Here is a 17,787-nt window from a genome sequence, read left to right as displayed (position 1 = left end):
ATGGTGGCCAGATAGTATAAATAATATCCTCATTAATTATTACTTTTACTGTGTGTGTAAATGGCTTCGCGGACACCTGTAACCGATGATGAGAAACCGACTCTGCAATTCCATTCGCCTTTTGGCAGGTTGTAGTTTAAGTAAAGAATTGCCGTAACTGTGCATGATTAGCAGTAAATTTGAGTTTGTTCGTGTGTGGTCCGATGGTTCAAACGAAATTTAGCACCAACTACCTTACATGGACTTAACTATACATCCATACATACATTAGCCACATTAGAATACTTAACTTTAACTATTTGCTGTTTAGGCATCTCATAATCGTTTCGAACTGTCCCGAAAAACGATATATTTCGATAATTTTTTATCCTCAAATGTATTTATCAAACGTGCGTGTTGTGAAAAGATAATAATAATAATAATCATTTTGTATGTAGATTATTTTTAAGTGGTTTAAATACGGCTATAACAAATCATTGGAAATATTAATCTCATTAGAAGAATGCTAACTCATTCCGTAGGATTTTAATGATTTACATCATTGCCGGCCAATTGAGTCGACCAATTTAGTAGATTAATCGGCTCATCTTATACATGAATGTATTTAGGTACGTAAAATAGTTTTGTATAGTACAAACGGACCTCTTTTAGAATTATTAAAAATCGTAGACATACATCGAGGATTATACGTAAAATGCAGGAAATATTGAATACCTAATAAAATTCAATCTTAAAACACCTAGTCGGAGAAACAACAAATTTAAAGAAAAAGAAATGTGCAAAAACAATAATCGAGTAACAATGTTGTTGTTGTTTCTTAAAAAACACACACCGAAGTGTCGCCTTTAGGGGTAGCTATGATTTTTCAAAGTCAATTTTTTAGTCAGTGGATTTTTCTTCTCAGATGACGCTGATCGAACAAAAAAGATCTATATATACTGATTAAAAAATCTAAATTGAGAAAATCTTCGATCTAATCCTATTTACTGCTTTATTGGCTTTAATTCTGCATATTCTGGAATAAGGAAAAGCAATGAAAACTGTTAAAAAAAGCATCTTTTTGATTAAAACTGTTTATAGGATAGAGCATTTATATTTTTGACGAATACATTTATTATAAATCTACCGTTTATTCTTGTTATAATTTTTCTTGTTCACTACGATTGAGTTAGTAGGTACCTAATATATGTTCGAATTGCCCTTGCACGAATAGGTACCTTTTTTTTATCAATAAGCGTAGCGTTTTGTGACGTTTGCAAATAACGAAAAGACAGTTGCAATTTTCTTCACCCACCAACTGTTACGCCATACGATTCTTATCTTTTTTTTGTGTTTGCTCGAATAATGTCTTTATAATTATTGATAATTCCATTGTCGTTAATATTTCGTTATTTCCTTTCACGTTCTAATGCGAAAAAAAAGTGAAAGGATGTAACAAAATTGCACCTGTAAAAAAAGGAATGAATAAAAAGCTAACGTTGCCAAAATACGAGACTAAATATGGTATAATTGTATGAAGTACTTGTATTTGTCAATCTTTCAGTTATTATTCGTGGATGAAACGGTCGAAAATTGCACTTTTCATTATTGAAAACAAGGGAACAGGTTTTTGTCAAATTTTGATTTTAGTTTATTCAGCAGTTATTTGCGAATTAAGTGGCTAAAAACACAAGGCTGCAGAAATATCTCATAATAATATTATGTTCTGGAACTATTAACTGACTATCAAAACGTTTAATAAAAAGATCTATTAATTATGTCATAGGCAGGCATCCTACCGTCGATATCCAGGATGTCTTGGCTTAATCAGAATCCTTAATTAAAAATGTTGACGTAAAATGTAAAAATACATAATTGTAAAAAGTGAGCGGGTCTCCATTCGGCTGTACAGTTGGTTGCATATAAATGATAATTGTTTAAAGTGTGAATATATTTCGCAGTCTAATATTTCGTTGTTGGTACCATGTGCTCGAAATGAAACGTATTAATTATTTTTGGATAGTTTTAACTGGAGTACATTATCTACTTTTGAAATTAGAAAATAGGCACAGTGACATATGCCTGTAAGTTGTATAGGTAAAAAGGGATTTCAGTGTTTTAAAAGTAAATGTTAAAGGCAAAAACAAGGAGTGAATTATATCAGATATCAAAGCAATTTTTTATTTTTTCATGTAGTTAATATTTTTATACCTAACAAAAAACGCTGTTTTATTTTATTACACATTTCTAATGACAACCATAAAAGTTTATCGCCGTTTTACCGTTCCACTTTTTTACAATTCTCAGTAATATCTTCAGTGGTAATCAATTTTCCAAACGATCTCGCGTCCATCGATGCGTCAACGAAATGCTACTGTAAATTTCATATCTACATTAGACACACACGTATCGACCGCAATTCAATAAGTATTGAAAATTTACACTAAATAAAGCAAACGTGATAATATCCCGTCGATTCCGCGTGTCTATTTGATCCCTCCTGTTGGAGTGAAATAACTGCCGGGTATTATCCCCCTTATTCTGACGTTGCTGCTGTGTGGGTCCTATGATTTAATAAAATCAACTGAAGGGTGTAAGTTATTCAATTTAAAACTTTAAGGAATGCAAAGCGAATCGGCAATTCGCAATCGCCTCGCAGCAGCGTGACAGGTGATAACTTTAATATCGAAAGTATTTTATGGTCCCACATTCGTCTAATTGAAGCCTGCGTCATTCGACGATCGGCGGCCATCAACGAACGCGCTTTTCCAAATTAAATTCGGAAGGTAGATTTTGCGGGGAATTTATTCGACGGGTGCGCTTGGAAAGTTTGGATATTTCGACCTGATGTTGGTTTCGGGTCGTTTTCCTCTTTTTTGGGAATCTCAGGACTTAAGGAAGAAGAACATCACTTAAACAGAAATGTTGGAAATTTACAGTTATTTGAGAAACTGTGTTCATAAAAACTCTTTCACAATAACGAAAACGCGCCAAAATGAAACTATTTTTAATGGTGGAAGGCTTTACTTGTTGAAACTCCATAATCAATTGAAGGAAACGAAAGTAAAGTTTCAAAAAGTATATATCAACAGTTCACTACAATTGTTTCACCAAAACATTGGCCTCTTCAGGTGAAGATATTTTAATTAAAATTGTTAGAAATTCAGCTTAAATACTAAGAATTTACGAATTTTATGGGGTAGGAACAACGAAAAGGAGGGATAACGTAAGAATTTAAGTTTTTAAAGGCAAATTTAAATTTAATAAAGGAGAACTACTCACATCAGTTTGATCGTTTAGTAAAATATTTAATTTATTGTGTTTATTAATATAAAGACTTTCGGCTTTAGGTTTAATTTACAGCTTTTTGGCAATNGAATACGAGCCAGAAGCCAATAAGGGGAAAAACTCGACAAGGTACGACTGCCTCGAGCTATGCAAAAGAACATTCAAGAAATATTTGACTATCTTACCTATATCCATTTGAAACTATAGAAATTTTCAGTATAATAAAATAAAACAGGTTGAATAATGATAAGCAAATCTATCTCTGACTAAAAAAAAAATATTAAAATTAATCTGAAAATTCCAATTAATTTAACCGTTTATTACGCGACAGTGGCTCGGTATTGCAGGTAGAGATAGAGAAAATTGTAAAAATTAATGAAAATCCGTTTTTCCTTAATGAGTGACGGTTGTCCCCTTTGTCGTCGTGAAAGATATTCGTCAGATAATTAAAATTGGCGCGGTTCTTTTCGGTGTGTTTGTAAAGATCGAATTTAATTAACTTGCAGAAAGCGTTATATTTCAGAGTTGTCCTTCGGACGCGACGTTTCGTCCTCGATTTGATTCGTCGCTGTCGCGTTTGTCGCTTACGCTAGGACCTCTTTCGGTCACTGCGTATTGTCGGGCGGCAGTTGTCATGTGTCTTGTTAACATTTTTGGCGCTAGTGCCGGTGTCCGGTTGCACTGCGGAGCCCCCGTCGCACGGGTGGTCCTCGCTTGATTTATTGCGATACCAGTGTCGTTTGAATGTTCAAAAGCTCGCTCGCCGTGGCTCCGTCTCCGTCCTACGCTAGCGCATTAAGCGAGAGGGTCGCGAACGACGTGCGCCGCGAGCGGCTTAATGCCCGAAATAGGCGGCAGTTAGCGCTCGCGCCCGCGACAAGTTTAATTGCTCCGTATTATCGCTTTGATGATACAACTGCGTCCATGTTACAGCTTGGTATGTTCAACATGCCCTCGGTACTCGCATAATTAAGGGACTGAGTGTTTTATTGCGCCGTATTGAGAGTTTTCGTTAAATAGAGAGCAATAGAAAAAAATAACGTCCCTCGTTTGGTACACACGATGATATTTTTACGTTTTAGGGAGCTTTTCATTTTGATGCTTCAGGGTGTCTCAAAAAGCTAATGTGCTACTTACGTCGAATATAAACGTATAAAAAGAGGTTCAAATTTTAAGAATCCATATGTATAAAAGAAAGTCGTCTTAGTTACACCATTTATAACTCAAGAACGGCCGAACCAATTTGGCTGAAAATTGGTGGGGAAGTAGTTTACAACCGGGAGAAGGACATAGGATACTTTTTATCACGTTCCACGAGAAAAACGTGGTATATGTAAACGCAACTGTCACGGAATGACAAAACGCAAATGACAGTAAAACGAAAAATTTATAAATCAAATCATGTCTCGCCGTTCATTTGTTAAAAATGGTATAACAAAACGTAACTAACATGGAATAACAAAACGCAACTTTCAGCTAAACGTAATGTTGTCTATGGTTTAGTATGGTGTTTTATTTATAGTCAGATTTACCTGAAACTTGGCTTAAATGCTTTTTCATATAAAATTAGTGTCATACATACCTATTTCAACATTTTACAAAATTCTACCTCTTTAGGAAGCTGAAAGCCGTTTGCAAAGTTTGCATATTTGTTTTTGGTCCGATTTACTTGAAACTGGTTAAAAAATTCAATCTCTGTTGGGGTGGATGAGTGGTAAAGAGGAGTTGCAATGTTTAAATGGAACATATATTATTTGTGATCAGATTTACATGAAACTCCGTTTTAATGGTCTCTCATTTAATTTCTGAAAGATCTACCTCGACATCTTAAAAAAGGGGAAGGTGTTGCAATTTTTGTTTGGGACATACTTTATTTGTCGTTGAATTTACTTGAAACTTGGTATATATGCTGTTTGATATTATTAATCAAATGAAAACAGGTTTCAACGTTTCCATGGGGTATATTTTATTTGTACTCGGATTTACTCGAAAGTTGCTCATTGTTGAAATTAAGCAAATTTGTGTTCTGGCAATTTTTAAAAATCAACCCTAAAGGATGAAATGTTGCTACGTTTGTATTTGAAATCTAATATGGCGACGTTACATAAAATTAAAACGTTGTAAGGGTGAATTGGGAGTTAAAAGGTTTTATGGAGAAACAATATTAATTTGTGCGAGCGAAGCCGCGGGGAAAAGCTAGTCTTTTATAAAAATAGCAGGTACATGACGATAATTTTTTCGACCCAACAGGTCACATTTAGAATAACCAAAATTGAAAAGCGAAACCCATTCCTATGTGATGGTATGCAAGTGGAAACCAAAACCTGTCACTCCACAGTGTCCAGATAAGCTTTTTTAACTCCTAACTCAGTATTATAAAAAAAGGAACAGCAAGGGTCGTCAGTCCTAAGATTGACTGGACACCTCCACTATATTTGCTATCGTGAGCTATTTTTCGTTATTTCCGAAAACTATGGAACATCTATACTTTTGAAAAGAAGTACCAATCTATAGTCTTGTCTACCATACTTCTTGTAACACATCTCAAAATCCTGTAATATCTTTTATGTCTCCTGGGCTCCAACTATTTTCCTTTTCGAATTTCTTAATTAATCGATCGCGAGCAAAGAAGTGATTTTTTTATTTTAGGCAACTCGGCCCTGCGCTATCCTTGTTTTGTCTCCACCTTTACCAAATATTTTGAGTTATCTGTCTTTTTAAAATATATGCAGTGTAATTTTTACCAGAACATTAACTCACAAAGTTTCACATATTCTCATTTCTAGATTCCTAGTTTTCGTCTCAATTTTAAATGTCCTTTCTTTGTTGCAAGAACTACCATTTGATTTACTTTTCTAGTCTTATCTAACTTTCTTTATAATTTTATAACGTATTACGCATTAGGTAAGTTCCAATTTCACCCCTCTGGGCGTTGAATTTTAAAATAGCTTGAAACTATAATATCTAATTATTATTTGTCATAGAATTTTCATTAGAAAAATGTATTTAGTCTTCATTTTGTTTCCAGTCTGTTGTAGTTACTATTTTACTACTTTTTTTCTCAATTTTGCTTGATTGTTAGTTAAAATTTTAGTTAGTTAAAGTTAGTTAATTTTTATTGTTTATCGGCATGGAGTTCTAGAAAAGAAAAAAGACTGTAGTCTACTAAACCTCAAAAGAATAAAACTAAAACATAATTTTTCATTCATCTATTTATTAACATATACACAGTTCTTTTTCTGTATTAAAGTCATATTAATCATTGCACATAATTAGATAACACCTAGGTATACATATCTATAGGAAAATCCATTTACAATTAGAGATCAGTCTATCGCTAAAAACACTATATCAACGAACACAAGGTAATGCATATTTACAACACTTATGACAATAACGAGTACATGGATTGATATTTTCGCAAATACGATAACACATGTGCAGATATTTATGTATTTGTAAACGATATAGGTACAATGAGTTGTTTCTTTTATTTTTTTTTTAATAAACTAATTTTGAAAAATATTTTTTAAAGAAAATTTAGAGGTACATTTACTCTAGAATGATAAGTAAACATCACTCGCATTTAATTTTTGTGATTATACTTACCTATCGTAAAATGCAGATATTTAAATAATTTTTTCCCAGCTAATTGTTTGTAATCTTCAGAAGACTTAAAACTTCCTATTCTAACGGATTTTGGTTTCGCAAAGTTTTTGTTATTACATATTTAATTTTCTACACACCGTGTATTTTTTATACAGTAAAAGCATCTACTGTATCTACGAATTGTCACAATCAGTAGTACATTGATGATGGTTTTCATTCTTGTTGCGGTTTCAGCTCTTGATGCTCAGTTCGTCTTCATCGCACGGAACTGTGGAGTGGTTGTAAAGCCCTTGAGCCATGAGTTGTAACGCGAGCGGGTTTTTCTGGCCGGAGGCCTTCTTGATTTTGGCTCTCTTGTTTTGAAACCATATCTTTATCTGGGCCTCGTTAAGACCGAGCTCTTGGCTCAACTGTTGGCGACGTCTTTCGGTTAAATAACGATTTTCTGCGAACTCGTGTTTGAGACGGGCCAACTGCGAGCCGGAAAATGCGGTACGGGGACGTTTTTCTTCGGTTGCTTTGTCCTTCTTCACACGTCTGGAACGTGGACCTGTAACAAGGCTAAAACATTAGGTAATAATAGTTGAAAGTTCTTTATCCAATGAAAAAACGTAATCACTATGACATTTTTAATTACTAATAGTGGTTAATATGCTATATTAATGTGAGAATTCATTTTCGATTTTCCATCCGCCACAAACTTCCTAGGGGGTGTGACAACAGCTACAAAAATATTTTTCCTCGTTAACCTGAGGAAGTTTGTAGTGGATGGAAAATCGAAAATGAATTTTCACATTAATATAAAAACGTAATAGTATTGGATACTGAGATTTGGTTGTGGTATATTTACAGAAATTATTAAAATACTATAATAGATAATAGTTGAAAACTTTTTTATCATTATCATAAGGTCGTCGGTTCTAGGACTGGTTGAACATGCACCTCCACTCTTTCCTATCCTTAGATTGTCTTTACGTTTCCTTATAACTAAAGCATCCTTCATCCTTAACTATTTGTGAATAGTAATCTAATCTAGGTCTACCTGTACTCCGCTTAACTCTTGTTTCTACTACTAATATGTCTGACTAGTCCTTCAGTCCAAGAAGGTGTCCTACCAACCCATCTCGCCTATTTCTTATTGACATCCGTAGAGTCCTCTGTTTTTCCATTCCTTCTAATACCTTTTCATTTCTAATATTTTCTAACTCTTTCTATCCACGGTATTCTCATTATTCGCCTGTAGCATCATATTTCGAACGCTTCCAAATTTTTCTTTACCGCCGCGCCCACTGTCCATGTTTCGCACCCGTACAGCACCGCGCTGCGGACATTTTAACAATCTTTTTCTAATTTCTAAATTAACCATTCGCGAGCACAGAAATGAGTTCTTTTTATTCGACTTTACTCGACCCTGCGCTATCCTCTGTTTTATATCGCTGCTGCTCCTTCCATCTGACTTCCTATATTCCGAAAATTCGTTTCCTAATATCTTTATATTCGCTTTTTCCCTACTTGGTCCTCCATTATATACCAGTGTTTTTGTTTTAGTTTTATTTATCTTCATATAAAACAGCACTTAAAGTAGGCAATGTTTATAAATACGAAGAAGAACCTTTTTCATTAGTAAAAATGTATCAAATTGAAAATGTACCACCGGGGATTTCGGCCAGTTTATAAAAGCATTTGGTAATGTTTGTGAGTTTTTTTTCAATTGAGTCTTAATTTCTATAATCGCAAAATGAGAACCTCTATTTTCGTGTTACAATTTTAGAGTTGCATGTCTGTTATGTGGACTCATCTAAGTATATCTAGTGAAAACATCATTTAATTATTATTTAATTCGTGGATATTTATGAGCAAAAATATTAGATGCGTATTAGTCCTGTTATAAATAAGGGTTAAAATCCCCGAACGAAGTAGGTGTATCTATTTATAGTAGGTTCGGTTTTGAAAGCACGATGTGAGAAACAATTCCTTTAGGCCTTGGCAGCGGTTTTCTTCATTGTGACATTTGGGTCCTGGTGAAGTCGACATTTGTATCTAATTAGAGCAATTGTGGCTGCGCCAAGCGAAGTGTGCAGGACATTAGCGAGGTATTAATGGGGTTGAAATATGGCCCGGAAGGGACGCCCGTCGCTATTATGGCCCTATTTAGGACCAGCCGGTTCGTTACGCTTTGAAATACGCGACGGACACTTGGATTTATTGACGTTCTCGTTATTATATTACGTACGTATCTCGTGTGCGTACCTACGGTACGTAATATATATGTGCGTATAATAAGTAAATACATATTTATGTTGCATCTACAATAAAATATATGTGGGTACGTCTGTTATGTATCTACACCGGTTATGATAAGTCAAGTTCGCTCGCTATCATGAATTCGAAATACCTTCATAAACATAGTTAGATATCATACCTACAAACATGGATGTTTCCTACAATTCATCATGGATTTATTATTGCACATGTTTGACTGTGTAACATTCGATTTAATTAAAACTTAAATATCTTATTGGAACGTATGACGCCACGTAACACATGAGTAGGTACACAGAACTTATGTACACTAACGGTGAATTGAGAACCGAACATATTAGGGATGTTCTATTACGAGTAATATTAAAGGGTGTCATCATCTTCTGAAAAATACTACGTTCTGTCAGGAATTTTGTGCAAATACTGTAAGGATGTTTGGGAGGTATGTCAAAATGCTACGAGACANTTTTAGTCAGTGGATTTTTCTTCTCAGATGACGCTGATCGAACAAAAAAGATCTATATATACTGATTAAAAAATCTAAATTGAGAAAATCTTCGATCTAATCCTATTTACTGCTTTATTGGCTTTAATTCTGCATATTCTGGAATAAGGAAAAGCAATGAAAACTGTTAAAAAAAGCATCTTTTTGATTAAAACTGTTTATAGGATAGAGCATTTATATTTTTGACGAATACATTTATTATAAATCTACCGTTTATTCTTGTTATAATTTTTCTTGTTCACTACGATTGAGTTAGTAGGTACCTAATATATGTTCGAATTGCCCTTGCACGAATAGGTACCTTTTTTTTATCAATAAGCGTAGCGTTTTGTGACGTTTGCAAATAACGAAAAGACAGTTGCAATTTTCTTCACCCACCAACTGTTACGCCATACGATTCTTATCTTTTTTTTGTGTTTGCTCGAATAATGTCTTTATAATTATTGATAATTCCATTGTCGTTAATATTTCGTTATTTCCTTTCACGTTCTAATGCGAAAAAAAAGTGAAAGGATGTAACAAAATTGCACCTGTAAAAAAAGGAATGAATAAAAAGCTAACGTTGCCAAAATACGAGACTAAATATGGTATAATTGTATGAAGTACTTGTATTTGTCAATCTTTCAGTTATTATTCGTGGATGAAACGGTCGAAAATTGCACTTTTCATTATTGAAAACAAGGGAACAGGTTTTTGTCAAATTTTGATTTTAGTTTATTCAGCAGTTATTTGCGAATTAAGTGGCTAAAAACACAAGGCTGCAGAAATATCTCATAATATTATGCTCTGGAACTATTAACTGACTAACAAAACGTTTAATAAAAAGATCTATTAATTATGTCATAGGCAGGCATCCTACCGTCGATATCCAGGATGTCTTGGCTTAATCAGAATCCTTAATTAAAAATGTTGACGTAAAATGTAAAAATACATAATTGTAAAAAGTGAGCGGGTCTACATTCGGCTGTACAGTTGGTTGCATATAAATGATAATTGTTTAAAGTGTGAATATATTTCGCAGTCTAATATTTCGTTGTTGGTACCATGTGCTCGAAATGAAACGTATTAATTATTTTTGGATAGTTTTAACTGGAGTACATTATCTACTTTTGAAATTAGAAAATAGGCACAGTGACATATGCCTGTAAGTTGTATAGGTAAAAAGGGATTTCAGTGTTTTAAAAGTAAATGTTAAAGGCAAAAACAAGGAGTGAATTATATCAGATATCAAAGCAATTTTTTATTTTTTCATGTAGTTAATATTTTTATACCTAACAAAAAACGCTGTTTTATTTTATTACACATTTCTAATGACAACCATAAAAGTTTATCGCCGTTTTACCGTTCCACTTTTTTACAATTCTCAGTAATATCTTCAGTGGTAATCAATTTTCCAAACGATCTCGCGTCCATCGATGCGTCAACGAAATGCTACTGTAAATTTCATATCTACATTAGACACACACGTATCGACCGCAATTCAATAAGTATTGAAAATTTACACTAAATAAAGCAAACGTGATAATATCCCGTCGATTCCGCGTGTCTATTTGATCCCTCCTGTTGGAGTGAAATAACTGCCGGGTATTATCCCCCTTATTCTGACGTTGCTGCTGTGTGGGTCCTATGATTTAATAAAATCAACTGAAGGGTGTAAGTTATTCAATTTAAAACTTTAAGGAATGCAAAGCGAATCGGCAATTCGCAATCGCCTCGCAGCAGCGTGACAGGTGATAACTTTAATATCGAAAGTATTTTATGGTCCCACATTCGTCTAATTGAAGCCTGCGTCATTCGACGATCGGCGGCCATCAACGAACGCGCTTTTCCAAATTAAATTCGGAAGGTAGATTTTGCGGGGAATTTATTCGACGGGTGCGCTTGGAAAGTTTGGATATTTCGACCTGATGTTGGTTTCGGGTCGTTTTCCTCTTTTTTGGGAATCTCAGGACTTAAGGAAGAAGAACATCACTTAAACAGAAATGTTGGAAATTTACAGTTATTTGAGAAACTGTGTTCATAAAAACTCTTTCACAATAACGAAAACGCGCCAAAATGAAACTATTTTTAATGGTGGAAGGCTTTACTTGTTGAAACTCCATAATCAATTGAAGGAAACGAAAGTAAAGTTTCAAAAAGTATATATCAACAGTTCACTACAATTGTTTCACCAAAACATTGGCCTCTTCAGGTGAAGATATTTTAATTAAAATTGTTAGAAATTCAGCTTAAATACTAAGAATTTACGAATTTTATGGGGTAGGAACAACGAAAAGGAGGGATAACGTAAGAATTTAAATTTTTAAAGGCAAATTTAAATTTAATAAAGGAGAACTATTTATATCAGTTTGATCGTTTAGTAAAATATTTAATTTATTGTATTTATTAATATAAAAACTTTCGGCTAGGTTCAATTTATAGCTTTTTGGAAATTCTTTTAAAATTTGAAAATTATAATTAAATGTGTGTCTCTCCTTCAATAAATGTTCTGCATGTGTAGAATCAGCTTTCCCAATAGTATAGCTCGCTCCTTCTGTGTTCTGTAATCCTTTGATTGAAGGATCTCCCAGTTTGCCCAACGTAGACTTGATTACAGGCCCCCTCATTCCACTAAATAACTCCTGATTTTGATTCTTTATCAGTTTTATCTTTATTATGTTTTATAAATTTGGCTAGCTCTTGTTGTTCCCGCCCCAAAAAATTCGTAATCTCTTAGTATTTAAGCTAAGTTTGTAACAATTTTAATTAGAATATCTTCACCTGAAGAAGCCAATGTTTTGTTGAAACAATTGTAGTGAACTGTTAATATATATGTTGTGAAAATTTACTTTGGTTTCCTTTAATTGAAACTATTTTTGTTGAATGTTCATTAAATTTACGCTCATAGTAATTGAGAAGTGTTATTAAAAATAGTGTGAAGGGTGAATGTCTGTGGAGACTTTTCGCAAAAGAATTAATTTTTTGAGGAAACGTTTCAATCGTACTCATACACCTCTCGAAACAGGCGAATGACTTTCATAAGCATGTATGTTGTTATTATTCATTAAATGTAAATTTGGGCATTATTTATACGGAAAGGTATGTTAATTAATGTATGCATTCTCTAGCTATACACAAACTTACAAATAAAATTCTACACAATATACTCAGTTTTAATTTAAATGCAAAACTGTCACTGATTAATAAGTTAATTAACGTGAACTTAGTTTTATGTATGCTAATGAGAGTTATAACTTTTCTCTTGCGGATATACCACACATTAATGGTAATTAGATGGAACCGAATACGACCACACTCAGTTGCAAATTAATTGGTAGCAGTTGATAGCTTAATTGACCGCTATCGAAACCGATAAAGAAACAAATAATTAAACTTTTTCTTTTAATTACATACGCAGGTATAATATGTAGGTAATTTATACGTTAAAATCACCTCAGTATTGCACGTCATCTTCTTTTGAGAAATTTATCTGTAACACTATAGTCGTAACCTGTCCAAATTTGGGCGATAGCTTTGTATATGCAACCAACTATACACCTAGAGAGAGACATTTAGAACTCTTCATTTTTTTTTCAACTGTTTATTTCCACCTGGAACTGTTTTTTAAGTGGTATAATTCGCAAATATTGTAAGAAATACTTACTGTTTGTACATGTTTTTCTATTTTAAGTTTAATTCACTTTCTACATAAACTGAAGCTTTTTTATATTATAAAACACTACATAAATTGGAGCTTTTTTACTTTATGAAACAATTTCTCAAAATGTTGGGTTTCAAGGAGCGAATAAAACTTTATTCACATATGAATTATTAACTATGAAATAACAGATTACAACTACGTGCACAACGAAGAAAATATGAATTAAAAACGCAACTTAACAAGAAGAAAGACAAAACGTAACTAACTATAAATTTTGTGACAAAATCAAAAATTGTTCACTTGTTAAAGTCCCAATCAGGAACTGCCTAGATAAGGTGAATTTTTGTGCCTTATAATAATAATATTACTTAACATTAGTGTAGTAAAAAAATTCATTAGTATAAGGTCCGAATAAAAATTCTTGATATGATATGAGGTGAATTTTAGAGTTCTTTATTTGGGTCTTATAATAATAATAATAATATTGTTGTNAGCATCGTGCTACAGATGGCGTTTACTGCGCCATTTGTAGTATGTATTCAAAGTATGACTCGGCCTCGAGTTATGAAATTGCTATAACCAGCATACAATTGAAGAGCATCGATTATACGACTAACAAAGCTGGTTGCCATTGAGGACGTTCGCAGAACCTGACCATTGGGACCAAATTGACCTATTATTGTTTGCAATACACATTTGACTACCTTGTATGCATTTGAAGTTATGGAAACCAATCCAATAACACAGAACAGGTTGAATAATGATAAGCAAATCTATCTCTGACTAAAAAAAAAATATTAAAATTAATCTGAAAATTCCAATTAATTTAACCGTTTATTACGCGACAGTGGCTCGGTATTGCAGGTAGAGATAGAGAAAATTGTAAAAATTAATGAAAATCCGTTTTTCCTTAATGAGTGACGGTTGTCCCCTTTGTCGTCGTGAAAGATATTCGTCAGATAATTAAAATTGGCGCGGTTCTTTTCGGTGTGTTTGTAAAGATCGAATTTAATTAACTTGCAGAAAGCGTTATATTTCAGAGTTGTCCTTCGGACGCGACGTTTCGTCCTCGATTTGATTCGTCGCTGTCGCGTTTGTCGCTTACGCTAGGACCTCTTTCGGTCACTGCGTATTGTCGGGCGGCAGTTGTCATGTGTCTTGTTAACATTTTTGGCGCTAGTGCCGGTGTCCGGTTGCACTGCGGAGCCCCCGTCGCACGGGTGGTCCTCGCTTGATTTATTGCGATACCAGTGTCGTTTGAATGTTCAAAAGCTCGCTCGCCGTGGCTCCGTCTCCGTCCTACGCTAGCGCATTAAGCGAGAGGGTCGCGAACGACGTGCGCCGCGAGCGGCTTAATGCCCGAAATAGGCGGCAGTTAGCGCTCGCGCCCGCGACAAGTTTAATTGCTCCGTATTATCGCTTTGATGATACAACTGCGTCCATGTTACAGCTTGGTATGTTCAACATGCCCTCGGTACTCGCATAATTAAGGGACTGAGTGTTTTATTGCGCCGTATTGAGAGTTTTCGTTAAATAGAGAGCAATAGAAAAAAATAACGTCCCTCGTTTGGTACACACGATGATATTTTTACGTTTTAGGGAGCTTTTCATTTTGATGCTTCAGGGTGTCTCAAAAAGCTAATGTGCTACTTACGTCGAATATAAACGTATAAAAAGAGGTTCAAATTTTAAGAATCCATATGTATAAAAGAAAGTCGTCTTAGTTACACCATTTATAACTCAAGAACGGCCGAACCAATTTGGCTGAAAATTGGTGGGGAAGTAGTTTACAACCGGGAGAAGGACATAGGATACTTTTTATCACGTTCCACGAGAAAAACGTGGTATATGTAAACGCAACTGTCACGGAATGACAAAACGCAAATGACAGTAAAACGAAAAATTTATAAATCAAATCATGTCTCGCCGTTCATTTGTTAAAAATGGTATAACAAAACGTAACTAACATGGAATAACAAAACGCAACTTTCAGCTAAACGTAATGTTGTCTATGGTTTAGTATGGTGTTTTATTTATAGTCAGATTTACCTGAAACTTGGCTTAAATGCTTTTTCATATAAAATTAGTGTCATACATACCTATTTCAACATTTTACAAAATTCTACCTCTTTAGGAAGCTGAAAGCCGTTTGCAAAGTTTGCATATTTGTTTTTGGTCCGATTTACTTGAAACTGGTTAAAAAATTCAATCTCTGTTGGGGTGGATGAGTGGTAAAGAGGAGTTGCAATGTTTAAATGGAACATATATTATTTGTGATCAGATTTACATGAAACTCCGTTTTAATGGTCTCTCATTTAATTTCTGAAAGATCTACCTCGACATCTTAAAAAAGGGGAAGGTGTTGCAATTTTTGTTTGGGACATACTTTATTTGTCGTTGAATTTACTTGAAACTTGGTATATATGCTGTTTGATATTATTAATCAAATGAAAACAGGTTTCAACGTTTCCATGGGGTATATTTTATTTGTACTCGGATTTACTCGAAAGTTGCTCATTGTTGAAATTAAGCAAATTTGTGTTCTGGCAATTTTTAAAAATCAACCCTAAAGGATGAAATGTTGCTACGTTTGTATTTGAAATCTAATATGGCGACGTTACATAAAATTAAAACGTTGTAAGGGTGAATTGGGAGTTAAAAGGTTTTATGGAGAAACAATATTAATTTGTGCGAGCGAAGCCGCGGGGAAAAGCTAGTAGAAATGAAAACTGTTCAACTATTCTGGCTTTTTAGTGTTTCATTGACGTAATTTAAAGTTTTTTATCTACTTTTCAATTTATTCTTAAAATTGTGATTGTAGTGGGACGATGAAATTTTCAGAAAAATAAATATGTCACAATAGCTACTGATAAATAGATAAGAAATTGTTTGTCTTCACAAATTTGAAAGGAACAAAATTTAAAGTTGCAAACTCGGGAAAATAATAAGTTTTATTGTGGAAATAATTAATTATCAAATTTATTCATATCTGAAATTAAAAAAAAAATCTTGAATAGTCAATTCATGGATTAATCTATACAAAAAGTCAGTCAACAATCAAGAAATTTTCGTAACAATAAGATATCATAACATTAATCTGTCTAAAGTAGTTTCAAACAATTTAAAAAGTAATGGGGATTTTGTTACCTGCATTTATAAGGGTGGTGTTGCTCATTGTCCTGTTAAATAAAATAGCGGATGAGGTGGATGATGATGGCACAAGACGTTGCAAGTTGTTCTGTAGAGTGATACGGAATGTACTCGTTGACATCATTCTGTTGCTCTACTTTTATCTACGACCATAATAAGCCTTGATTACGATTAATTTAAACGTTGAATTGTTTATTAAAATACATTTTTCGCTAAACTTTAGGTAGATATCAAATAATACAGTAAGTTAGCAAATTCGGTCGCATGATGACAGAGTTCACAATGGTATCAATGATAACACCATAATAAAACAAAAATGCAATTAAACGATCGCTTCTGTCTTAGGCGCTTGAAATTAGCGTAATATTTAATTAGTTTCGGTAAAAGTTTGTAATAATTGTAAACAAATAACGTATAGGTACATATAAATATAAATGTACGAATATGTAGGGCGAGCAAAAGTCTTTTTCATATTTCTTTTTGACGATGAGTTGAAATTTAGAAATTAACTACTGTAGCTTATAACTTTTCTCATGACCTTGACCATGGGATATTTTGGTACGGTTTGAAGTGTTACGCACTAAGGGTTATGTTTTATGTACGTATTAGTTGTTAGTTAGTTTTAGAAATAACATAAATATAGCAGAAATACAACGTTTGCCTCATGACAGGGTTTCTTAACTTGGAGTTGATGTAACCCTAAAGAGTTCATGTCATAGGTGCCTAGCATAATTTATTAAAGTTAATTTAACCAAGCACATCGTCTTTGCGAAGTAAGCAGACTACAGGATCGTAAAAATTGACTCGGTGGTTTGTGAGAACTTTGAATGTATCTATTAAATAGATTTTCCCGCTGCTTCGCTCGCGTTGATGTCCTAAATACGTGTCGAAGATTATCGATGACCACATAAAACTAATCTTTTTAAGCCTCGGGAACAGCATTTTTTCTTCTGGATAAAATGTAGCGTATGTTTTTTTCTGTACCCTTGACAATCTGTCTACAAAATTTCATGATGATCGATTGAGTAGTTAAGGCAGTGGCTTCCAACCTGTGGGGCGCGAGACTGTTGCAAAAGGGGGCATGCAGCTGTTTCCAAAATATCATTTTCGACTACGACGATTTTCCTACTTTAACAAACGAAGCTTTAGAAATTTTATTGCCATTTGTAACATCTTAGCTATGTGAAACTAGTTTTTCTACAGTAGCTGTCTTAAAAACAAAGTATCGATCTCTCTTAGTGATTGAAAAGGAACTGAGAACCGCGATTTCTTTAATGATACCACGGTTTGAGAAAATTTGTGCTGAAAATCAAGCTCAACCGTTGCATTAAATTTTATATAATGTTGTATTAAT

General features: G+C 33.8%; 2 protein-coding genes across 2 annotated transcripts in view; one reads left to right on the top strand and one right to left on the bottom strand.

Moving 5' to 3' along the window:
- Window positions 1–17,787, top strand: part of LOC108732399 — a 175,877-nt gene that overhangs the window by 32,920 nt on the left and 125,170 nt on the right. The gene's annotated exons all lie outside the window — the stretch shown is intronic.
- LOC108732397 (homeobox protein engrailed-2a-like) overlaps window positions 6,504–17,787 on the bottom strand; it is a 20,123-nt gene continuing 8,839 nt past the window's right edge. Inside the window, exon 2 of the mRNA XM_018463171.1 lies at window positions 6,504–7,426. Coding sequence (XP_018318673.1) covers window positions 7,107–7,426 — 320 coding nt within the window. The 3' untranslated portion in view covers window positions 6,504–7,106. The remainder of the gene's footprint in view (window positions 7,427–17,787) is intronic.

This window comes from Agrilus planipennis, unplaced genomic scaffold (genome assembly GCF_000699045.2).
Source record: "Agrilus planipennis isolate EAB-ADULT unplaced genomic scaffold, Apla_2.0 scaffold73, whole genome shotgun sequence".
NCBI classification, from domain to species: domain Eukaryota; kingdom Metazoa; phylum Arthropoda; class Insecta; order Coleoptera; family Buprestidae; genus Agrilus; species Agrilus planipennis.
The sequence above is the reverse complement of the archived record's forward strand: the minus strand, read 5'-3'. Positions and strand labels throughout refer to the sequence as shown.